This window comes from Symphalangus syndactylus, chromosome 23, assembly GCF_028878055.3.
Source record: "Symphalangus syndactylus isolate Jambi chromosome 23, NHGRI_mSymSyn1-v2.1_pri, whole genome shotgun sequence".
In the NCBI taxonomy this organism is placed as follows: domain Eukaryota; kingdom Metazoa; phylum Chordata; class Mammalia; order Primates; family Hylobatidae; genus Symphalangus; species Symphalangus syndactylus.
Window position 1 is genome coordinate 40,712,946 of NC_072445.2, and position 24,796 is coordinate 40,737,741.

General features: G+C 53.4%; 1 protein-coding gene across 13 annotated transcripts; it reads right to left on the minus strand.

Moving 5' to 3' along the window:
• Positions 1-7,494: 7,494 nt before the first annotated feature.
• DDR1 (discoidin domain receptor tyrosine kinase 1) lies at positions 7,495-24,796 on the minus strand. Of its 13 annotated transcripts, none has more exons than XM_063632479.1 (21): positions 24,745-24,785; positions 23,037-23,209; positions 22,050-22,105; positions 18,888-19,014; positions 18,692-18,794; positions 18,278-18,506; positions 16,604-16,751; positions 16,243-16,342; positions 15,532-15,718; positions 15,178-15,424; positions 14,562-14,657; positions 14,302-14,453; positions 13,056-13,221; positions 12,152-12,262; positions 10,802-11,046; positions 10,515-10,642; positions 10,053-10,271; positions 9,341-9,575; positions 8,611-8,760; positions 8,358-8,492; positions 7,495-8,128 (listed from the first exon to the last, which is right to left on the minus strand). In XM_063632479.1, the coding sequence occupies exons 4-21, from the start codon at positions 18,970-18,972 to the stop codon at positions 7,982-7,984; spliced, it is 2,883 nt and encodes a 960-aa protein (XP_063488549.1). In that variant the 5' UTR covers positions 18,973-19,014; positions 22,050-22,105; positions 23,037-23,209; positions 24,745-24,785; the 3' UTR covers positions 7,495-7,981. The 13 variants fall into 13 exon arrangements, with proteins under 13 accessions (XP_063488549.1, XP_063488547.1, XP_063488548.1 ...); XM_063632477.1 differs by lacking the exon at positions 24,745-24,785 and adding an exon at positions 24,567-24,581; XM_063632478.1 differs by lacking the exon at positions 24,745-24,785 and adding an exon at positions 24,378-24,472.

Genomic DNA, 24,796 nt, shown 5'->3' on the forward strand with positions numbered 1-24,796 from the left:
AGCCGAAAGGCGAGGAGCCGGCTTTTAATTGAGCGAACGGGAGACACCAGAAGCCGGACCAGTTGGTTCCGCGAAGGCAGAACCAGCTCCGCCCACGCTGCTAACGGCGCGTGTAACCGGCTGGAGCGGGAGGCGGGTCCGGGAAAGTAGAAGTGCCTGGAGGGCTTCCTTGCGGAGGCGTGCTATGGCGACTTGGTGGTGAGCCGAGTGAGCACAATTACTCCCCGTAAAATTGGGATAATACACACTCCGGGCTGGGCGCGGTGACTCACGCCTGTAATCCCAGCACTTTGGGGGGCCGAGGCGGGCGAATCACCCGAGGTCAGGAGTTCGAGACCAGCCTGGCCAACATGGTGAAACCCCGCTTTTACTAAAAATACAAAAATTAGCCGGGCGTGGTGGCGGGTACCTGTAATCGCAGCTACTTGGGAGGCTGAGGCAGGTGAATCGCTTGAACCCTGGAGGCGGAGGTTGCAGTGAGCCAAGACCATGCCATTGCACGCCAGCCTGAGCGACAAGAGCGAAACTCTGTCTCAAAAAAAAGAAAAGAAAAGAAAAAGGAGAGGAGAGGGCAGGGGAGGGGAGGGGAGGGAGGGTATTCACACTCCGGACGGTTTCCACGAGTTAACGATTAACACGATCCAGTGCACCTTACTTGGCCCTAAGTACACAGTAAATCTTAATTTCTGCCTCCACCACTCCTCAAACCGTTTACTTAGAAGACCCAGATAAATACAGTTTTTAAGACACCAACTATTTGCTCTGATTTGATTTATGAACCTACTACAGGGAAAGGCAGAGGTCTTCACTCAAACCCAGAACTCCACGTTTCCCCAAATTCCTATAAGCAGATTTTGTTATTCTCATTTTATAGACTGGAAGACGGGAGCCTGGCGAGATTAAAAAATTTGCCTGCAGCTTGGCGAGGTGGCTCAGAGCTGTGACCCCACCTACTTGGGAGGCTGAGGCAGGAGGATCACTTGAGACTAGGAGTTTGAGGCTACAGTGAGCTATGATTGTGCCAGCCTGGGTGACAAAGTGAGACCCCCATCTCTTTCTCTCTTTTTTCTTTTTTTTTTTGAAACAGAGTCTCTCACTCTGTCACCCAGGCTGGAGTGCAGCGGCATGATCTCAGCTCACGGCAACCTCAGCCTCCCGGGTTCAAGCTATTCTCTTACCTCAGCCTCCCAAGTAGCTGGGACTACAGGTGTGCGCCACCACGCCCAGCTAATTCTGGTATTTTTAGTAGAGATAGGGTTTCACCATGTTGGCCAGGCTGGTCTCAGGGTTTCACCATGTTGGCCAGGCTAGTCTCAAACTCCTGACCTCAGGTGATCCACCTGCCTCAGCTTCCCAAAGTGTTGGGATTACAGGCGTGAGCCACTGCGCCCAGCCTGAGACCCCCATCTCTAAAAAAAAAAAAAAAAAAAAAAATTAAAAAAAAAAATCCCTACAATCAGACAGAAAGTGCCCAAGCTGGGATTTGAAGCTCATTTGCAAGAGACCAGGGATCAAAATGGTAATGACTATGTAAGACTTCATCATACTTTGTAGCCCACCCATGTTTTCTGTTGTCCCTGTTTTTTTAGCAATTAATGTTTTAAAATCTTCAAAGAACAGCTAAAAATTGACAAAACTTCTTTATGGCAAACTTTAGGTAAGGTTGAAAGACAATTTACAATCTAGGAAGAAATGGTTGATGAAATAAACAAAATACAAAAAGCTGTTACAAAGCAATAAGAAAAAGAAACATAATAGAAAGATTGGGACAGACCACTGCTTACTAGTTAGCCCTGCTCAGCAAGGAGCAGCTTAAAAAAAAAAAGAAGAAAGAAAAGAAAAAGAAAAGAAAGAGGCCTGGCAGGGTGGCTCAGGCCTGTAATCCCAACACTTTGGGAGGCCAAAGAAGGTGGATCATTTTAGCTCAGGAGTTCCAGACCAGCCTGGGCATCATACAGAAACTCCATCTCTACAAAAACAAAACAAAAATTAGCTAGGTGTAGTGGTGTGCTCCTGCAGTCCCAGCTGCTCGAGAGGCTGAGGTAGAAGGATCACTTGGGCCCAGGAGATTGAGGCTACAGTGAGCAATGATAGCACCACTGCACTCCAGCCCGAGCAACAGTGTGAGACCCTGTCCCAAAAGGAGAGGGGAAGAGAGGAGAGGACAGGGGAGAACTGGGGAGGGGAGAGGAAGGGAGGGGGAGGGAGGGGGAAAGAAGGAAAGAGAAAGAAAGATTGGCCAAAGCAAAAAGAAGTTAAACAGAATATCAGAAATGTTTTAAAAATCAAAAAATTGGCTGGGCATGGTGGCTCACGCCTGTAATCCCAACACTTTGGGAGGCTGAGGCGGGTGGATCACCCGAGATCAGGAGTTCGAGACCAGCCTGGCCAACATGGTGAAACCCGTCTCTATTAAAAATACAAAAATTAGCCAGGCGTGGTGGCAGGTGCCTATAATCCCAGCTACTCGGGAGGCTGAGGCAGGAGAATCGCTTGAACCCGGGAGGTGGATTTTGCAGTGAGCCGAGATCGCGCCATTGCACTCCAGCCTGGGGGACAAGAGCGAGACTTCGTCTCAAAAAAAAAAAAAAAAAAAAATTCAAAAAATTAGCCAGGCCTGGTTCTGTGGTCCCAGCTACTCAGGAGGCTGAGGCAGGAGGATTGTTTGGACCCAGGAGGTCAAGGCTGCACTGAGCTGTGATCATGCCACTGCACTCCAGTCTGAGCTATAGAGTAAGACCCTGTCTCAAAAAAAAGAAGAAAAAAGAAAGAAAAAAAGAAAAGACAAGAGAAAAAGAAATTAGCTGGGTATGCACACACCTGTAGTCCTAGCTACTCAGGAGGCTGAGGTAGGAAGATCGCTTGAGTCCAGCAGTTCAAGGCTGTAGTGAGCTACAATTATACCACTGCACTCCAGCCTGGCCGCAGAATTAGACTCTCTCTTAAAAATAAATATATAGGCTAGGCGCCGTGGCTCACGCCTGTAATGCCAACACTTTGGGAGGCCAAGGCAGGTGGATCACCTGAGGTCAGAAGTTCCAGACTAGCCTGGTCAACATTTTAGTAGAAACCTTGTCTCTACTAAAAACACAAAAATTAGCTGGCGTGGTGACAGGCGCCTGTAATCCCAGCTACTTGGGAGGCTGAGGCAGGAGAATCACTTGAACCTGGGAGGCAGAGGTTGCAGTGAGCTGAGACCACGCCATTGCACTCCAGCCTGGGCAAGAGTGAAACTCCATCTCAAAATAAATAAATAAATAAAAATAAAAATAAATAAATCGGCCAGAGGCAGTGGCTCACACCTATAATCTCAGCACTTTGGGAGGCTGAGGCGGGTGGATCACTTGAGGTCAGAAGTTCGAGACTAGCCTGGGCAGGTGAAACCCCGTCTCTACTGAAAACACAAAAATTAGCCAGGCATAGTGGCGGGTGCCTGTAATCCCAGCTACCTGGGAGGCTGAGGCAGGAGAATCGCTTGAACCCAGTAGGCTGACGTTGCAGTAAGCCGAGATCACATCACTGCACTCCAGCATGGGCAACAGAGCAAGACTCTATCTAAAAATAAATACATAAATAAAATTAAAATATAAAAGTTTAGCAAAAAAGAAATTAAGAATTGACAACCTCAATGTTGGCCAGGGTATAGGAGCATACTCATACCCTTTTGCTGAAAATTGAGGCCAGGTCCAGTAGCTCATGCCTATAATCTCAGCACTTTGAAGGGAGGCCAAGCCAGGCAGATCGCTTGAGCCCCGAAGTTTGAGACCAGCCTGGGCAACATGGTGAAACCCTGTCTCTACAAAAAATACAAAAATTAGCTGGGCATGAGGGTGCATGCCTGTAGGCCCAGCTACTTGGGAGGCTGAGGCAGGAGGGTTGTTTGAGCCCTGGAGGTGGAGGTTGCAGCGAGCTGAGATCACACCATTGCACTCCAGACTGGGCAACAAAATGAGACTCTGTCTAAAATTAAAAAAAAAAAAAAAAAAAAAAAAAAAAAAAAAAATTGAAATAGGCACACCTCTTTTGGAGGGGGTGAGGGGACAGAGTCTTACAGTGTCACCCAGGCCAAATGCAGTGGCATGATCTTGGCTCACTGCAATCTCTGTCTCCCAGATTCAAGCGATTCTTGTGCCTCAGCCTTCCGAGTAGTTGGGATTACAGGCATGAACCATCATGCCCGGCTTTACTGTTGACTGACTGTGCTACTTTGGGCAAGTTGCTTAACCTAACAGAATTTTCTTCTCTGTGAAATAATTTTAACTACTTCATATGTTGTATTAAGTAAGATATGTAGTAATTTCAATACCTGGTATACAGTGGGTGCTCAGTAATATATTATCATCATTATTGTAACTTTCACTTATTAATCCTAGTTCTAGTTCTGTAACTACATAGAATCTATGTTAGTCCATCAGACATTTGATACAATTCTTTCTTTCAACCAATATTGAGCCCTGTGTTCCAAGATTTTGCCCTCGTGCAACTTATAGTTTAGTGGGAGGGGCAAGTATAAAAAGATATGTAAAATTACACACAAATACATGTAAAAACTACGCACAAATACATGTAAAATTACACACGTAATAAGTGCTACAAAGAAGAGATTCATGTGCTCTGAGATTATCAGTAGGGGATTTGACCTGGTTGGGGAAGTCAGGAAAGACTGCTGAAGGGCAAGCGGGAGTTAACAAGGCGCAGACTGCAGGGAACATTGTTCCAGGTGAGGGAACAGCATGCCCCGAAGGCCACGTGGCAGGAAGTACTGTGGTCCATTGGGTGAATCTGAAAGAAGGCCAGTGGCGCACAGAGGAGAGCAAGCGGGTGGGGGAGGATGCTAGAGAGGTATGTGGGGGCCAACCCTGGCCAGAAGGATCTTGTTCTTCATTTTAAGAGTAATGAAAAGCCACTGCTGGATTTGAAATGAAAGATTAGGGTCAGATTTGTGTGTTTTAAAGATAACTGTGGTTGCAGGGCGGAAAACAACCCAGAGAGGAGCAGAGGCAGATCTGGGTGACAGCTAGGAGGCCACTACAGGAGTCCAGGCAAGATGGAGGCAGCATGTGCCAGGAGGGCGATGGAGACAGAGATGACAAGTTCCAGGGAGATTTGGGAGGCACAATCAACAGCGCTTTGTGCTGGACTGGACTTGGGAGGTGGAAGGTAAGGGAGAAGGAGCTCGGGGATGCCACTTTGTGCGGCTTGTGCAGCTAAGTGGATGATGCTGTCATTCACTGAGTCAGTAGACTGTGGAGGAGAAGCAGGTTTGGACAAGCAGGGCCTGACTTTTAAATTAACTGCAGGTGGGGCTGGGCGCGGTGGCTCACGCCTGTAATCCCAGCACCTTGGGAGGCTGAGGTGGGCGGATCACAAGGTCAGGAGTTTGAGACCAGCCTGGCCAATATGGTAAGACCTCGTCTCTACTAAAAATACAAAAAAATTAGCCGGGCATGGTGGTGCACACCTGTAATCCCAGCTACTTGGGAGGCTGAGGCAGAAGAATCGCTTGAACCCAGGAGGCGGAGGTTGCAGTAAGCTGAGATTGCACCATGGCACTCCAGCCTGGGCAAGAGAGCGAGACCCAGTCTCAAAAAAAAAAAATTAACTCCAGGTATTTCTGCTTGAAAGACAGTTCTGGGCTCAGAGATTTGGGTTATCAGGCTCACTGCCATGGCTTCCATTGCTCATTATTCTGGGATCTGGCCTCTAAACTCTAACCTATCGGTGCACAACTTAAATCATAGTGCACAGTGGTTTGACCTGTGTAGGTTTTAGCAGGACTGTTAGATTCATGACCAAGGGCCTATTAATTCAACTTCACATTGATTTATCTTTATTGTGATCCTCATTATCCAATTGGCTCATTTTGTGAATGTCATCAACCAAAACCCCAGGGTCTTTATGTCACGTGAATGGCCATCAAGATGGGTCTGCCTTGTCCCATCCCTGCAACTGACTTTTTTTTAAATTTTCTTTTTATTTTGAGACAGGGTCTTGCTCTGTCACCCAGGCTGGAGTGAAGTGATGCAATCATGGCTCATTGCAGCCTCAACCTCCTAGGCTCAAGTTATCCTCCCACATTGGCCTCCCGAGTTGCTGGTGCACACCACTAAGCCTAGCTAATTTTATATATATATGTATAAATGGGGGCCAGAGTGGGCTCACTATTTTGCCCAGGCTGGTTCGAAACTCCTGGGCTCAAGAAATCCTCCCACCTCAGCTTTCCATACTGTTGAGATTACACGGCATGAGCCACCCCACTGGCCGATTTTTTCTTTCCAACCAAATTTGAACCCTTTAATTGTTCTCTTGGTGGTTGCAGCTCATCCTTCCAAGCCTCTGAGATAACTGAGGCTCTTGATTCTGGTTTCTGGTTCTGGTTTCCATTCTAACAACCCATCCCCCACCCCCAGTGGGGCATTTGCACACTTGATCAGCATAACCCAGGGATTCTCCCCTGGGATTTCCAGACCCTGGGGAGCCAGATGGGTTCTAGAATTTGGGCAAGAAAAAGAAACTACACCTTTTACTAACCTCTAATAGAAACTTAGCATTTCCTCCAATTATGAATATGGGTAAAACCACCAGTAGTATTAGCAGTATCTGTGACTCGTCACTAATTGACACCACAGCTACTTTTATGTCTCACTGTGATTGTTGTAGAAATCTCAAATATGGCTTATGCTCATTAGTATTTGGAAAATGTCAGTAGTTTATTACACCTGTTTTTAGATCTTGTTATTAAATACATTAAAAAGAAGCACATTAGTTTCATAATTTTTTAGCATTTTGGTAAACTGTTTCCATTGGTTTCCCTTATAATCCTATACATTTTATGGGTTTTGTTGTTGTTGTTGTTTTGTTTTTGAGACAGTCTCACTCTGTTGCCCAGGCTGGAGCACAGTGGTGTGATCTCACTGTAACCCCCACCTCCCGGGTTCTAAGCAATTCTCCTGCCTCGGCCTCCTGAGTAGCTGAGATTACAGGCATATGCCACCACGCCCTGCTAATTTTTGTATCTTTAGTAAAGATGGGGTTTTGCTATGTTGGCCAGGTTGGTCTCGAACTCCTGGCCTCAAGTGATCTACCCACCTCAGCCTCCCAAAGCGCTGGGATTACAGGGGTGAGCCACTGCACCTGGCCCATTTTATAAGTTTTAAAACCTAATTCTGAGGAGGACTCAGTAGACCTCTACAGACTGCTAAAGGGGTTTATGGCACAAAAAAGGTTCAGCACCCCTGGCCTGATTGCATTCCTTCCAGGCCTCCGCCAGAGCACCCCTCTGAGTTGAGAAGGGTCATGCACTCAGACATTCATGCATCTCCTGAGGTCCCACAGGCAAAGGCCTGGATTATGCAGAAACTGAAACAATGCTGGGCAAAATAGGTGATGGCAAATGGAATGGGGAGAGGGAGGAAAAAAGGAAGATGGGAAGTGGGTTCAGAGGGAGGTGCAGGAGGCAGAGTTGCCAAATTCCCAAGGAACCCACTCACACAGTTGTGGAAAACTCAACCTTTATTATTACCTGCCTAGTGCAGGGGATTAAAATTGCCTCAAGCTAGGTCCATATATTAGTGTAAAAATCTGTGTCTCTCCCCCCAAAAATGTACAAACCCCAAGTGATTATAGAAAAATCAATGTGGCAGCTACACTAGAAATGTCCAACCCCAAGGCTATGGGCCATTGCTCCCTCTTTCCCCCTAATCCCAATATTTACTCCACAGAAACGTACAGGCTTAGAGAAGTTCTAGCTACAAGACTGCAGGTGGGAAGTGGGGGTGACTGAGGGCTGGGGCGGGGCTACCCCCAGGTCCAGTGTTTCAGGTGATGGAGGAAGAAGCCCAAGCTGAGGACAAGTCCAGGAGCAGGCACAAGGAAACATTTTCCTCTCCTTCTTGTCCTCCTCACCCCCAGATTCTCAGCCAGTGGGGTCCAGTGTGTGACAGGGAGAGGGAAGCTGGGGGCACAGCCACCTCTCCAGGAATCAGTGTTGTCCAGTGGGGCCCAGGTGCTCCAATGGGCCATGTCCAGTGTCTATCCTATATTTCCCCCCACCCTTCCCCAAGGGATGGCTGGAGGAGGTTGGAGAGGATCCCATCCACAGGGCCAGCTGGGTGGGCGACAGGGGCTTCTGGGAAGGAAGAACAGGAAGGGGACATGAGAGTGTGTCCAGGAAGGGGAGAAGGGGCATCAGCTCCCTGGGTGGGCCCAGCCCACCTGCAGTCTCACTGCCTCTATTAGAGGTGATGGGCTGTCGGGAGGGGAAGGGCAGAGGTGCCATTGGGTCCTCTTGTTTTAGTGTCACTGGCTTCCCCTGGATCGCTCCCTGAGGGAGGGGCAGCTGGATGTGTGATTCACACCGTGTTGAGTGCATCCTCTGCCAGGAACCGATGCAGCTGGGAAAAGGGTGGTCGCTGCTCAGACTCCCGGCTCCAGCACCGAAGCATCAGCTCATATAGGCCCTGCGGGCAGGCAGGCGGCCGGGACAGGTACACCTGCATTGTGGCAGTATGGATGAGAGTCAGGGAACAAATATTCTTTAGTCTCCAAGATGACAACTCTGCCCCTTCTGTCCCCCGCCTCAGACCCATCTTCCCTCTCCTCCACTCTGACCTGCCGGCCCTGGTCCCGGAAGAACTCCCCCGCATTCTCGATGACCTGCTCGTCGGTGAGCTGCCCAAAGGGCTGGGCCCTGCAGAGCATCAGCACCTCCCACAGGGTCACGCCAAAGGCCCACACGTCACTCGCAGTCGTGAACTTCCCCTGGGATGCAGAGAAGGCAGCAAAAACAGACAGGGAAATCAGGCAACACAGACCCTCCTCCCTTCCTGTGGGAAGCCCCAGATCCACTCTGGGCTCCACTCAGGCCTGATTCCTCCTGACGCCAGGCTCTCCACTCTCCTCCACTGGCCACCTTTTCCAACTCCTCTCCCTGGGGCTCTGCCTTTCCTCTCCATGCTCTGGTCTTCTCTCCAGGGCCCTGGCCCACCTCCTCTTTCTGCTCCTCCTTCCTCTCCATCCACCCCCACTTTCTGGTCCTGACCCTCAGTCTCCCTACCCAACCCCTTCTATCTCCAGCTTCCTCCCCCAACCTCGTCTCTTGAGCTCTCTGCCACCCTGTCTCCATCCCCAGTACCCACTTTTGGCTCATAGACTCTTGCCCATCACACTGCAGCTCCTGCTTTCCCCAGTCCCTTGGGCCAGGAGAACCTCATTTTACAGATGAGATGCTGTAAAATGCAACCCAGAGAAAGTGCGTGACTGATGAAGACCAGGGCTGCTAGTGGCGGCCAGTGTTCTCCCACCTGCCCTGCCCCAACCTGGCTGTCCTCGGGCTGCTCACCATGAGGATGCACTCCCAGGCCATCCAGCGGATGGGCAGCACTGCCCGGCCCTGCACACGGTAATAGTCCCCGGCATAGAGGTTCCGGCTCATGCCAAAGTCTGCGATTTTGATCGTGAAATTTTCCCCAACTAGGCAGTTCCGCGTGGCCAGGTCCCGATGTACAAAGTTCAGTGTGGCCAGATAGCGCATGCCGGAGGCGATCTGGGCTGCCACATGCAACAGCATTGGGTAGCTGAGAAGGGAACCGACAGAAAGTCACTGGGGGCAGCTTCGCAGATTCCCATCCAGGAGACGAGAGAGAGCCCACTCCCCGGGCCTGGTCACTCCGGCTCCCCATGCGGAGGTGGACCGCCCACGGGAGGCCAAGGGCCACTTCCCTCTCAATCTCCCAGGCCTGGCCAACACTAGGGGGCTCTTCTTTTATTGTGCTCCCCAATCTGGACTCAGAGGGGAGTGAGGGTGAGAGAAAGCAGAAGGGACGTCATGGCAGGGCCCAAGTCCCTTCACCACTTTTGCGTAGTCACCTCCAGCCTTTCTGTCCATGGTCCTGGGTTAACTTGTCACACATTCCTTATCCCAGGCCCTCCTGGAATCTCTCCCTCCCTTCCCACCCCCATGCTCCCCTCTTTTCCTCCAGGCTGAAGCGAGGGGAGAGGAGGAGATCCCCTTGGGGAATTCTCAGCAAAGCCCAGCCTGGGTAAGCAGGTACCTGATGGTGGGCCCCTGCGCAGCCTGCCCGTCCCCAGGGGCCCCCTCGGCTGCCTTGTCCTCCAGCTGGTGGGCGCTGAGGAACTGGTTGAGGTCACCGTTCTCCATGTAGTCAGTAATCATGCAGAGGGGGTCATCCTGCACACACACGCCCAGCAGCCGGATGATGTTTGGGTCCTTGAGCCTCGACATGATCTTCACCTCTTTCAGGAAATCATTCCTGGAGAACAAGGAGAAGGTGAAGAGGAATGCCGAGTGGGCCGCCTGCACCTTCCCCCATGCCCCCCCCGCCCCCCCCCCGCCCTGCCTCAGGCGGACCAGGCGTCCCCACCCCCAGCATACATGCAAATCCCCTCCCAGAGACGCCACCCCTCTGTTGGGCTCTGCCATTATTCTCTCTAGGTGGCTCCCCACTCTTCACGGCCTCCCCTCCCTTCTTCCAGATGCCATCCCTGGTCCTCACCTGGCATTCTTGGTGGCATCTGGCCGTAAGATCTTGACAGCTACCAGCAAGGGGTGTCCCTTACGCACATTAAGGGGGAAATCAAGACTGACCAGATCTTGAGGGCTGTCGACCTCACACAGGTGCACCTGGAGAAAGAAGATCGTTTGCTAGGCGGTCACAGGGTCAAACGGATTAACACAGTCACAAATGACTAAGGTTCCTGGCCAGGGGGATGTGCAGGCATGGCATCAGAGCAACCCAATAGGGCCAGACACTACTGATGGCTGGGGAGGCACCCTCCTTACCTCCCCAAACTGGCCCTCGCCAAGCTTCTCCTTGAAGCGGAGCCTCGATCGAGGGAAATCCACTCTGGGGGGCCCATCCCCGACTGCCCCTGGGGGCAGTGCAGGCACAGCATAGGTGTTGCCCCCGGTGACGCCCTGCAGGGTAACAATGTCAGCCTCGGCATAATGGGGGACGCTGTTCTGGGGAGGTGGGGGCAGAAGCGGGGTGCCTGGCTTCTCAGGCTCCATATAGTCCCCACTGTAGGCTGCAGGGGTGAGGGGAAAGAAGACAGGACGAGGCATCAGGAACAGCCCGGGAGCTACAGTTCCTCATACCTCAGCCTCCCAGAGGGCCCTGTGGCTCCCGGTCGAGTGAGAGACTGGGTCTATGCTGTATCTTCCCAGTATTCCATGCACCGACCTCAAACCAGGAAGACACTGGCATGGGATGAGAGTTAGCTATTCCAGAGGTTTTCAAGGCAATGAATGTGGCTGAGCAAAACTGTCATAAAGTCTTACTCTTTAGGGCCTCCCTAAGGTCTCTCAAGAGACTGTGAGATAAATCTTGGCTGGAAGAAGAATTCCTCCCCAGAAATTCTCCCACCTCAGGATGGTTGCAGCATCCAGGCACCCTCCACCTTCCAAACCCTTGTCCCGTTCACCACAGCTCCCTCCCCTTCACTTAGCTGCTCTCCCGTCACTTTCAGCCTGGCTCCCCCGGGGCCAAGCCCTCCCAACCCTTTCAACCCAACACACCAAGCTGAACAACAAGCAGAGACAGAGGCACACAGAGAGGAGGGAGGGTAACAGCTGCTCACGGCCCCAACACAAGTTGTCTACAGACAAGAGAGGAAGCAGAGCTGTCCCCTCTTAGCCCTGGGGTAGGGGCCACAATGAGAAGGCAACACTGAGGAGAGGAGGGGCAGATGGAAAGGGTTGGGGCGTGAGCCTTCACCTCTGGGACTGCAGAGAGAGGACACATGTTGGGGAGAGGGCAAACACCCAGGGTGAGAGCCCTCCTCCTCACAGCTCTAGAGAGAGTGGAGAATAAAGGAGGAGTTACAATAGTCTGGGGCCACCACAGCAACCTCCTGTCTAGCTCTGGAGAGCTGAAGAGATGGCGTGGAAGAGGAGGAGGGAGAAGAGTTGGGGACCAGTAAGCTTTCTACTCCTCAGCTCAAGGTGGGGGACCTTTAAAAAGAGCAAGCAGCAGCAGAGATGAGCTAAGGGCACAAGAGCTTCCTCCTTGGGAGCTCAGGAGAGCAGAATAGGCCACAGTGGGGAGAGGAGGAAGTGCAAGGTGTGAGGGCTTTTCCCTGCCCCAGTAGAGGTATGGGGAGCCTGGTGGAGCCCAGGGGCAGAGGGGCTTACCCTGGGTGTTGGTGGGTTTGGCCCAGGCGGGTGTGGGGGGGCCCGGGCCTCGAGGGGGACGGGCGTAAGTGGCCAGAAGGAGGCGGTAGGCTGGATTGGAGAGCAGCAACGCTGTCGGGAGAAGGAGGAGGGGAAACACGGGGAAGGGATGAGACTCAAGGCTAGACAGACAGGGAGACCTTGAATAGGGCAAGATCAGGGCTGATGGGATGATTGCATTAAGAGACAGACAGGATAAAACAAGGATCTGCAGAGTGATGGACGGCTGGCTGGATAATGAATGCACGGACAGATGGGACGTATGAATAGATGGATGGATGGTAAACAGATGTTTTGTTGGATGGATGGATAATAGATGGAAAGATGGATGTATGAATATAGATGGATAGATGAATGATGGATATGGGTGGGTGGATGGATGGATGAATAGATTTATGAATATAGATAGAAGGATAGATGATGGAAGATTGATGGATGGATGAATAGATTTATGAATATAGATAGAAGGATAGATGATGGAAGATTGATGGATGGATGCAAGGATGTATGACTATGGATGGAAGAATGGGTGATGGAGAATGGATGGATAGAAGGAACAAACATGGTGAGTCTAATACAAAGCGGAGGTTCCAGGGAGACACAATGAGAGGGTACAACAAAGATAGAGAGATGTCTGTGGCACACAGACAAGATAGGACCACAGGGGACTATGGGCAATACATGGGGAACTCTTGAGAGAGACTGCATGGTAGGCACAAACAGTGATATAGACAGTAACCAGGGGCACAGAAAGAAGAAAACAAGTGGAAACTGGGGAAGACAGGAAAAAAAGAGAATGGGAAAGGGATACAATAAGAAAACAGCAGAGAGGACAGAGGTGCGACTGGAACAAGGCAGGTCTTACCAGAGCCATTGGGGACACAGGGAGCGGAGTGGGGCGGATTCCCACGAGGCCGGGGCTCCTGGTACGGGGGTGGCTCTCTAGGACCTGGGCGGTTGTTGATGAGGATAGTGTCCCCAGGGACAGAGAGGTGAACCGTCAGCTCCTCTTCCAACACCCTCCGTTCAGCCTTGTCATGGGGATGGGAGGCATCACCCGTGTTGCTCAGCACACACGACCTGGCCCTCTGCTGTGTCCATCCTTGCGTTCCCTCCCTTAGCCCTCACAAGAGCCCTGCAGCTGTAGATACTATCAGCACCATCTTACAGGTAGAGAAAGGGAAGCTCAAGAGCATGGAGGTAACTTCCCTGTCCCACAGTGAGATTCCAACCCTCATCTGCCCAGTCCATAACTATCAACCATTGTTTTTGTTTTTGTTTTTTTTTTTGAGATGGAATTTTGCTCGTCGCCCAGGCTGAAGTGAAATGGCACGATCTCAGCTTACTGCAACCTTCGCCTCCCAGGTTCAAGAGATTCAAGCCTCAGCCTCCCGAGTAGCTGGGATTACAGGCATGAGCCACCATGCCTGGCTAATTTTGTATTCTTAGTAGAGATAGGATTTCACCATGTTGGTCAGGCTGGTCTCGAACTCTTGACCTTAGGTGATCCTCCCCCCTCGGCCTCCCAAAGTGCTAGGATTACAGGCATGAGCCACCGTGTCCAGTCATCAACCTTAATGTATATTACTGCCATTGGACTCCAGCCGGAAGACATGGCTTGGGGTGTGCCAGACGTCTTCCCTTTGCCCCTCCAACCCCACTCTCTGCCTGTCTCCACCCTGCTTCTGCCCCAAGGCTGACCAGTGTAGACTGCACCAACAGGCCTGGTTTGGGTTGGCCAGAAAGGAGCCTGGCAGGAGTTTGGGGCAGAAAGTGAGGTCAGGGCATCTATTCTCCCAGGCCCTCCCTGAGGGGTAGACATGGGCCAGCTGCATCCCAGGACCAAAGTCTCCTGCCCCTGTCAAGGTGCCCTCTCCACAGACTCTCTCCTCTGGGTCATGGTATTTGCTCCTCTCCGCTGAGCAGACCCGGAGCTGGGGAGCAGCCCTCCCTGTGAGCCCCATACCGTCTTTGACATGGTGTAAGTGGTCTCTTTACTAAGCCCTCCTCTTGGGATGCTAGTGGGCTGTGCCCTGCAGGTCCCACTGGACCCTGGCTCGTGCCGGGGCCTGGCCTCCCCCCGCCACTCCACATGCCGCGGCTGTGCCCACCTTGCTGAGGAGCCTGCGCCAGTGCAGCCGCCAGAGCATGAGGGCAATGATGAGCAGCAGGAGCAGGATGATGGCCACCAGGCAGCCGATGAGGATGGCGGTCGGGCTCCCCTCAGCCTTGGCCACGGGCTGCTGGCCTCTGGGCTCCAGCTCTAGTGGAGGCAGCAGGGTCAGCACCACAGGAGGGTCCCACCCTAGCCGAGGGGAAGGCCCAGGGAGAAGGGTGCAGAGGGTCCACACGCCCACCCAAGACTGCTCACCCAAGCTGCTGAAGTTGGTGGGAGGTGGGCCAGGCGGCCACCAGGGGGCTGGCGGAAAGGTGCCTCCCAGTGCCGGAGAGGAATTATTCACCACATCTGGGAAGAAGGAACAAAAAGAAAGGAGGGAGGTAAATGAGGAGGAGACCCAAGGGAGGCAGTGGATTGCTGTGCAAAGGAGCAGAAGCATGGGTGATTCTCAACAGACAACCACTGACCAGTGGGGGCTGGGGGAGCAGGGTCCTGGAAGTCCCCAGCTGTGGTGGGTGTTAACCCTATAGTTGCTGGATTGTGGGGAGCGGAGGATAGGTATCTGGAGGCTTAGAGAAGAGGCTATTTCTCAACGAATACAGAAGTATTTCAATATTTTAACAACCAGTACTGTCATAGTGGCTCAATAATAGTCATGGGCAAGGGGCTTACAAAGGAAAAGACGGATACGCAGAGAACAAGAGGCAGAAACGGGCTCAAGCTATTTGGGGCACCCCTAATTGAGAAGTTTCGGTGGGTGATGGGTAGATATGATGCAAGGAATGAATATTTTAGGGACACTGCAGGGTTAGGAATGAAATCAGTTGTCAATTTCAGGGACTGGGGACTGAGCTACTCCAGGGCTTACCAGAGATGAAGGAGATTTCGCTGAAGAGTAACCAGGGTCCCGCAAAGAGGAAGCGGCACTGCAGAAAGCGAGCCACACGGCCGCCAAGGGGCACTGAGACAGCCCGGGCTCTGGGGTCCCCCAGGTTGCCCCCTAGGTTGTGGCGGATGGGCTCCCCCTCCCAGGCCATGGCAGGGCCACGCCGGAAGCGACATTCCACCCCGCCAGGCAGACGGGCTCCCAGCGTGTGCATGTTGTTACAGTGGACCTGGGGGGAAGGGAAGAGGGCACAGGGTCAAGGCTAGGCGTGCTGGGGGCACCCCAACGGCACCCCACATGGCTTCAGAGCCCTCCTCGAGAGCCGGACTCACTCACCTGCATAGCCTGGAAGGCCCTCAGCCGGTCAAACTCAAACTCCATCTCCACGTAGCCACTGGAGAAGCTGTGGTTGCTCCATCCCACATAGTCATAGCCTGGCCAGACCCGCAGCTCCTGACTCTTCCTAAAGTCATCCAGCCCCACCACACCATCTGCCAGCTGGCCCAGACCCCCATACTGCAGTCTGGAGAAGAGGGGACCAAGGAAGAGGAGGTTGGAAGGGAAGAGGGTCTTGACATCCAGGCACTCTGCCCCGCCAGCCTCCGGCACAGTGGCCTGGCCAGCCTGGCTCCTGTCCACTAGTCCCATTCCCACCCCACCTCACACTCATGCAGCTGGCCCTTCTCTTCTCTCCACCCCTACCCCAGCACTATCACAGGTACTTTGCAGGTCACATCCAGTACAAAGGCACCACCTCTAAGGGGCACCATTTCAATCTATGATGTGCATATTTATTGCAGCAATTTCCAACAATGTGTGTTAGCAAAGGGGTGCCTTTTTTGTACAGTGTCATATGGGCTAGTGGTCACCCTAGTCCTACCCTTTGAGGCCCCACCTAACCCATCCCTCTTCTCAGTTCTTCCACCTCACTCCCCACCCTACTTACCAGCCCCCCTACACACACACACACACACACACACACACACACACACACACAGAGTCCTGCCTCCCACCCCAAACTCCATATCCTGCAGGGGCCTTTCTTACCCGCCCACGGTATGTCCGTCATAGGTGGAGTCGTTGAGGTACACGGCCTCAGATAAGTACATTGTCTGCCCCACAGGGGCGGTGTAAGACAGGAGTCCATCTGGGGCAGGGTGAGAGGATGGGGGTCAGAGGCACGAAGGCTCCATCCCCCATCCCTGCATCAGGCCTGGGCAGGTTTCAGGTCCCTTCTCCTATCCCTCCACTGGCTCATTGGCATGGAGGAGACGATGCTGGCTAGCCCACTCCTCAGAGTGACAGCTTCCCAGCAGGAGAAAGGGGATCCTGGATGCCCATTCTCCACACTCCCCACCCTCCAGTCCCCCGCTCAGGAAACAGATTCCCAGGGAGCTGAGCCACTCACCCCTCCAGAGGCAGCCATAGAGCTCTACCCGCAGACAGACACTCATGACCCGGTCAGCCCGGGGATAGAAGCGAACCAGTCGGGCAACCATGGGGGGCCCAAGGTCCTTCAGCACCACTCCCTCAGGGTCCTCATTGCCTGAGATCACCTGTGGGCCAGGAAACAGGGGGTGGGTGGGACAGGGTCCAGGTCAGATCTCACTTCCCAGCCACCAGCTGCTCCCTGGCCCAGTCCACAGTGGCCACTTAGAGACCCATGAGGGGTGGCACCGAGCACACAGCACTGTGGGGCACAGCCAGGCATGGGTGAAATGAAGACCTCTGGCCCTCTCGCAGCTCTGATGTTCCATCCTCAGACTCCAGGCTCAGCTGTCCTCTTCTCCTTGCCTGGCTCCATCCATTTGTCTCCAGGCCTATCATCCCATTGTGCCCAGATTCTCCCCAATCCTCACTGCCCTGCACCCCTGCCTCAGCTTCCCCTTCATTTCAGCCCATTCCCTCTGTTCATTCAGCAGAAGTTGGCTGAGTGCCTGCTCTGTGCCAGGCACGTTCTCAGTGGTGAACATCACTCCCCACCCTTGCAGGACTGAGATCCTAGCAGGGGAAACAGCTGCGAAGAACAAGAGGCAGGGAGTATGGACAAAGCAGTGCGGTGGGTGGCCAGAAAAGGCTCTCTGAGGAGGTGACACCTGGCAGAGAACTGAATGGAGTGAGGGAGAGCCTGTGGTTATTTAGGGGAGGAGCTTTGCAGGCACAGAGAAAATGTCCAGAAGCTGTGGGAATGAGCCCTGGCTTGTTCCAGCAACAAGAAAGGCAGCCTGGCCAAGGAGGCGCAAGAAACAAGTGATGCAGGCAGGAGCCAGGTCAGGCTGAGCATCCTGCACCAGCTAGGGGCTCAGCTTTTGTTCTGGCAGAGTGGAAAGCCAGCATGGGGGTGTCAGCTAGGTGTGACGTATCTGATTTACATGCTCTAAGGTCCACTGGATGCCGCCCCCCGGGTGGAGATTTGACTCCAGGCAGAAAAGGGCAGAAGCAGGGAGACGAATTTGGCATCTACTGCACTCATCTAAGCTGGAGATGGCGGGCAGGTGGCCTAGGGCAGTAGAAGTGGAGTGGTGAGGAGTGACTGCACTCAGGAACACTATGGAGGTAGAACAGACTGGGCTGCTGATGCTTTGGAAGGAGGTGAGAGAAAAAGAGGAATCAAGGATATCATCTTAGCTTATAGCCTAGGCAACCGGGCAATGGTGATACCACTTGCTGAGCTGGAGAATGCCAGGGGAGGAGCAGGTTTAGGTTGTGAATGGGAATCAAATTCAGCTTGGGAAGTTAAACGTACGTTTGAGATGACCATTAGACATCTAGTTGGCTGGCTACAGTGCTTGTAATCCCAGCACTTTGGGAGGCTAAGGTGGGAGGATCACTGAGCCCAGGAGTTCAAGACCAGCCTGGGCAACATAGCAAGACCCCATCTGTTAAAAAAAAAAAAAAAAAGACATCTAGGTGGAGAAGTCCAAAAGGTGGCCAGGTTTACAATATTGTTTGGAGCTCAGCTGAGAGGCTTAGGTTGGAGATGATATAAACTGGAGAGTCGTCAGCATACAGGTGGTGTTTAAAGTACAGCTGGAAGTGAGGAGAGCCAACCTCCTCTGGGTGCTGCCCCTGCCAGCCTCACCTCCTGACCCCAGCGGTCCTTCCAGTCCATCCAGCGGCGACCATCCCGGGAGTAACGCAGCCGGTAGCTCCGGGAGAACTCCTTGCCCAGGCCCCCGGCATGCCGTCCCTGGGTGCCCACCAGAGCCACCAGGTGCAGTCGTTGTAGATCCACCTGCAAGTACTCCTCCTCCTTGGGAAACACCGACCCTGCAGGGCACCAGGCCCCATCCCCATCACTGCTCTCCAACCTGAGGGTGAAGAGGGGCACAGAGAACATCTGGCCCCAGGTCTGCCTCCATCTCCAGTACTTAAACCCCACTTCATTCACCTCCTGCAGGGGTTTCACTGGCATGGGCAGAGGGGTTGGAGGGGAAGTAGAGGTCCCAAGAGCTCCCCTCGGGGCAGCTACAGGTGTGCCAGGTGTGCCAAGTACCTGCTGTGGCGGGCGGCAGTGGAATCTGACCAGGAGCTGGAAGCAGAGATGTCACTGTCTGGGATGGTCCGGTCCTGCATGCCCAGGGCATAGCGGCACTTGGCTGAGTAAAAAGCAGGCATGTAACAGGTCAAGGCCCCCAACTCTCTACCTCCCAAGCCCTGGCCCTCAGGGACCCATGATTCAGTCTCCTCACCAGGATCAAAATGTCCCTTCATGTCAGCATCTCCACTTGCCACCAAGAGCAGCAGCAGTAAAGATGACAGGGCCTCTGGCCCCATAGCTCCTGATCCCTCAGGCCTAAGGGGGTGGGGGCAGCATCTCTGCAGGGGATAAAATGGGTGGTGGGTAAGTTAATCAGGGGACTGAGTCATAGCTGACAGCAACAGACAGAATGGGCCACTTTGGGGATAATAACAGTAAAACAACAACAATGGTCATTGTTTAACAGCATCAGCTATATTTTTAGAATGCTTCCCCTGTGCCAGACACTGGCCTAAACCCTTAAACAGAATCCATAATTTTATCTTCACAGTCGCTTCATAAGGTAGATACTATTACTATCCATATTTAACACATAAAGAAACTAGGGCAGAGATCAGTTAAATAACTTCCTAAAGCCCCATTTCTCCAATCAGGAATGGGCAAAATATCCCCATAAACAATGGCTTAGAACAAAAAACAAGTGTGCAAAAAATGTTTATAATACATACAACAGGAAAAGGTTTAATAACTACAATAAACTAAGGCCCCTTAAGAACTGACAAGAAAAAATATATAAGTAACCCAATAAAGAAACAGCCAAAGAATGTGAATAGTCATTTCACAGAAAAGCAAAGCCGAATTGCCAACAAACATTTTTTTTAATGGTCAAATTCACTAGCCTCAGGGAAATAGCAAGCAGATTGACAAGACATTTTTTTAAGGCTGTAACATATAAAAGCGGTGGAAAGTGATGAAAAGGGAGGTACCATGCTCGATGGCAGAAATGATTATTATCCTCTACGTGGAAAGCAATCTAGCAATGTCTATTATAATTAAAAATGCACATTCTCTTCAACCCAGCATTCCCTCTCCTAACGATCTACCCAAATGCAGAGAGAGAAGCACCAGGAAGTAAGAACATATGTGCAGGGCTTGGTCTGGTGGCTCATGCCTGTAACCCCAGCACTTTGGGAGGCCGAGATGGAGGATCACTTGAGGCCAGGAGTTAGAGACCAGCCTGGTCAACATAGTGAGACCCCATCTCTTTAAAAAAAGTGAAAAATAAAAATAAAAAAGAAGATCCTCAAAGATGTTCATTATGGCACCTTTAGTAAGACATAAATCTGTAAGATATGTGAATGCCCACAGGGGACAGGCTGGAATTTAAAAAAAAAGGTTTATTGACTACTATGCAGCTATGAAAAGTAACAAAGAGGCAATAAATTCCTAACTTTGTGTAATTTCTGTGTATATCTGTTGAATATGAAAAGCAAGCTACAGAAGTATAAAAAATTATCCCACCTTTTGAAAACAGAATAAACAAGCAGCCATGTTTGTATATATACCTGTGTGTATGTCTAGAAGGAAAGAATATATAATAGAATATAACAATAGAATATAACAAGAGTGAACATGAATGGGGCAAAAGAAAGCAAATTTAAAAAGACAGGTTGATTGTACTATTTTTCTAAATCCTGTAACATAAATGCATTTATGTAAAATCATATGATATGTAAAACAATATGAAAATCATTTTGACTTTTAAAAAATAAATATGTCCCAGGAAAGGTTGGGCAATTCCTTGTTGAGCATATGATAGAATTAAACATCAGATAAGCCTGGACCAGCTCACCCTGCTGCCCTCCCACATAGGAGTCCAGAATTCTAAGAGAAGGGCAGAGGGGACCCCAGCACCTTCTAGTCTTACTGTCCGCTATAGCCCTCTAGGCCCAGGGTGGTCCCTGGACCATCAGCAATACCTGGAAGCATGGAAGAAATCAGAATCTCAGGCTCACCCTTGACCTGCTGAATCAGAATCTGCATTTTAACACAATTCCCAGATGACCTGTGCCCATTAAAGTTTGAAAATCCCTACTCTGTTCCTCAGGCCCAGGAAGCTTACCCCACATAAAACAATTCTAAATGGCATCTCCTTACAAACCCAAGTAACTACTCTCCCCTCCCCTGCTGCAGGAAAAGCTATCCTAACCTGTACTGGTCCCAGAGCCCTGCACTGAAGTCTCCAGGCCCTAGAGTCCTGAGGGACTCGACTGCCACCTCTTATCAGATTCAGGGCATCTTGGGCCCAGTTATCCCTGCTCTGCCTTCCTGAGACCCAGACATCCAGTCCCCCCAGTTCCCACTTCCAGAAGGTGGCTGCCTCTGAGGGACTGAGGAAAGGCTGAGTTGCCTTGGAGACGAGGGCGGGTCTAAAGACAAGGAAGGCAGGTCACCCCAGGAGGTAGGAGGAGTGGGGGATACTCCCCCATCCCTTTGTCCTCCTCCAGCTGCTCCCACAATGCACTAGGGCAGGAATGTAAGAGGCAGCTGAGACCCCAGAGCTCTGAAGCAGCAGCTGAGGGGGACGACTGAGTTGTGGGGGGCACTCAGTTATCAAGGAGAGGCTAGAACCAGAAGGCATTATGCCTGGTCCCTTAGGGTCCAGCGCCGGGCAGCAGGCTGCCAGAGTCCCAGGAGACTGGCTCGGAATTCCTGGGTGCCACTGTCCACCCCCACCTCTCTCGGGAACAGCGGGGCTCTTGTTCCCCTGAGTAACCTTCATGCCTATCCCAGATGAGTCATCAGAGCCACACAGAGCCGAGAGGAGCCCGGGGCAGAGATACAAAGGCAGGCAGAGGATAGGAGGCAGGCGGAGACAGAGCGAGCCACAATGAAAGAGGTAAATAGAGCAGGCTCAGAAACACGGGGCGCAGAGCCAAGCAGAGGAGCACAGACAAGCACAGAGACATCTGGGCTGTCTGTTCTCCAACACCCCCAGTCACCTCATCTCTCTCCACTGGGTCTTCAGCCCATAGTCAGAGACACAGAGGGCAAGAGAGGACAGGCCCAGAAGACCTTCCCCAATCCCACGCCCTTCCACCCCATTACAACCAAAGACAAACCAGGGTCCAGGCCACCCTGCCTCAAGCCCTTCACGCTTCTCTCCCAACCCCCACGTCCCACTCAGAAAACACCCACACAGCTCTGTACACACACATACACGGTGAGACACACAAACTTACTGAACTGGCTGTAAACAGTGAGGCTAAATGTGGCATGCACACACCCCCCTCTCAGTGTCTCTGACAACCCTCACAGAGTTTCTGAGACAGAGCAAACACAGAAGCTCATGCATACATCAACCCGTCCACACCTTGGCATTCCTTCAAGTCCAACCCCATCGCTCAGTGAATAGCCATCTTCAGACACCTGTGAACATGAAATGACAGACACCACATGCTCCTGTGACCAGAAGACAGCATGAGACACACACGCCCGGGCCCTTGGGCACAGGATCCCCAGAGAACTGGGGCCCAGCCTCTAACACACATGGGTGACCAAGCCAGAGCGACGTCGAGGGGGCAGGGAACACGTGGGCGCTGGGTGGGAAGAGTGGCAATAAGGACAACAGCCTTTCCCTGTCTTTCCACTCACTCTCCTTTCACCTGTCTCCACCACACCACTCAGTCCTGGACACACCTACAGGCCCTCAGCAACAGCCAGCGAGCTTGGGCGCCTGCCTCTGGCTGCTGGAAGTGCTGGGAAGAAATGTTCAGCCAAGAGCCAGGCGTGGGGGGTGGGACCCTGAGGCTGGTGCTCACCGGCAGTGACATTCTCTCATGCCAGAGCCAATTGACCATCCAGCCGGGAAGAGTGGTGTCACTGGTGGGTTAGAGTGGCAGTCCCTCTTTTTTGCTGGACTGTGACCAGACTGACCAACTGGGTGTTGGCTGAGCGGAGGCTTAGCAGTTAGTAGATGCCCGCAGGGACTGGCCAGGTGGAGGGCAGGCCCGGCTCTCCAGGCGATAGATGAGCTGACTCAGTGGGGCTGCACAGGAGCACCTCCTCCCGGGGCTCAGTTCCTCCACACTGAGTGACGAGGGACTTGCCTCAATGCTGGAGGCTCAAAACTCTTTCTGGGAGGTCAGGGGCTTCACCTCCCCCCAGTCCCCGCCCCTGGTTTTCAGATGGTAAGCGAGAGCATCGGGGAGGCTGGCAGGGAGGCTTAGAAGAGCTGGACGACCAAGCGTGGCCCGGGACGTCCTGCCTCCCCCGCCCCTCGCCCTGCAGGAGCCGCCGCGCGCCCCCACCCCAAGAGCCCCAGGCCTCCGGCCGCGGGGTCCACCGCCGCTCTCCCTACCTCTCATCGCTCTTCCCGACAGACCCAGGCGTCCGACCCGGGAGCGGGGCCTCTTCGGCGGCGGGGCGAGGGGCGGGGGAGGCGGAGGGAGCCAGGAGCCGGGAGCCGGGAGCGGGAGGCGCCGGCGGGGCTCGGGTGTCGGGAGGCGGCTCCCGCGAGCAGCTGTCGGGGGCCTGTTCCGGGGAGAGGAGCCAGGGCTGGGGCGGCTCGGGCCCAGGCGCCGCCTCCCCCTCGCCTCGGCTCCCTCCCTTCCTCCTCCCGCTCCTCGCTCCGCTCCCTCCCCTCGGCCTTCTCGCCGCGCGTTCGGGCTCGCAGCCCTCCCTTCCCCCTCCCGGACCCAGTAGTCCGGGTGGCTCCCACGCCCGGCGCCGCGCTCCAGGCCCCGCGCCCGCCACGCCCACCCCGCGCACCAGCGCCCGGCCTGGCCTCCCCGGGGTAACCCGCCCGCCAAGCCCGCCTGGGCGCTCCCAGGCCGCCCAGCCGCCCGCACCGCTGCCCCCGGCCGGCTCCGCGCCCAGCCCCCTCCACCCACTCGCAGCCCACCCCCGCTTCCCCAAACGAGAACCTCCAAAGCTGGCGCCCCAGGGGGCTGGCTGCAGTCCCGCTCAGGGCCCACGAGGGGAAGACGCCCCTCCTACTTCTGGGCTCGGTTCCTGGTGGGAGAGGCAAAGGGGAGCAGCCCCAGGGCACAGAGGAAGAAGCAGGTTCCCACAGGCTCGGCCCAGCCCAGCTGCGGGAGTTAGCCCAGAGAAGGGAGCAGAGCTCAGGCCTCAGGACTCACCTGTCCAGCCAGGCCCCAGACCGCTCTTCTCACTCCACCAACCTTTGCTCCTCTGTCGCAGCCTGTGCGCTCCCGCCCCTACGACCCAACCTGGAAGGCCCCAGACCCTGAGGGCGGGCCCACTCTCTTCTAACCCTCTCCTCTTAGTTCCTCTTTCTGCAGGGCCTTCTAAGGGACCCTGGGGTCCAGACGCCCAGGCCCTGATTCCCCTGGGCTCCCAACGGAGTGGAGTGGGAGGGGGACTCAGGAGTCCTCAGGCCAAGCTCCCTCAGGCCCAGCCAGCTCTGGCCCTAGTGGGCCGGAGGGTCTGATCACTGGCCAGAAGAGGCCAAAAATGAGGCCAGGACAAAGTTGGGTGGTCGGGAGGAGGAAGAAGAGGAGCAGGAGAAGGATGGAGGCACAGTGAAAAGGAAGGGGACCAAGAGACCCAGGGAAGATGACACAGTGAGACTGCGTAGGCAAAGCAACTGAGGGAGCTGCTGGGCAGAGAGTGGAGTGGGACAGAATAGCTTGTGGTGGGAGGTGCTTTTTCCCCACTCAGCACGACCTCAGCGCCTCACCTGTCTCCACACCCCCACACCTGCTCACCACCTAGACAATGTCACGGTCACAGGAAGGTCTCGCTCCACTGTACATCTCCGCCCCAGGAACCTCACAGTAGATAAAAACATACCCTGCTTGCAGTCCCAGACAACAGTCCCAAGAAAGAAACACGAAGTCCCAACCAGACAAGTACACAAAAGCACTACCAGGAAGAAGCTGGCCCTTGGGAAAGGCCGAGGCACACATGGGCACTAGTTCAGAAGCCCAAGGACATTCCAACGGCTGAGGGACCTGCTAACAGACAGCCCCGGTGTCACTCGAAGAGCAGCTTCTTCCCGCCTTCCTGTCCCACCAAGCCCCCAGGGATTCCCCCAGAACACCTACCCCTCCAGAGACAGCAGCTGGGGAATCTAGGCCCAGGAGACGCTGGACTGGG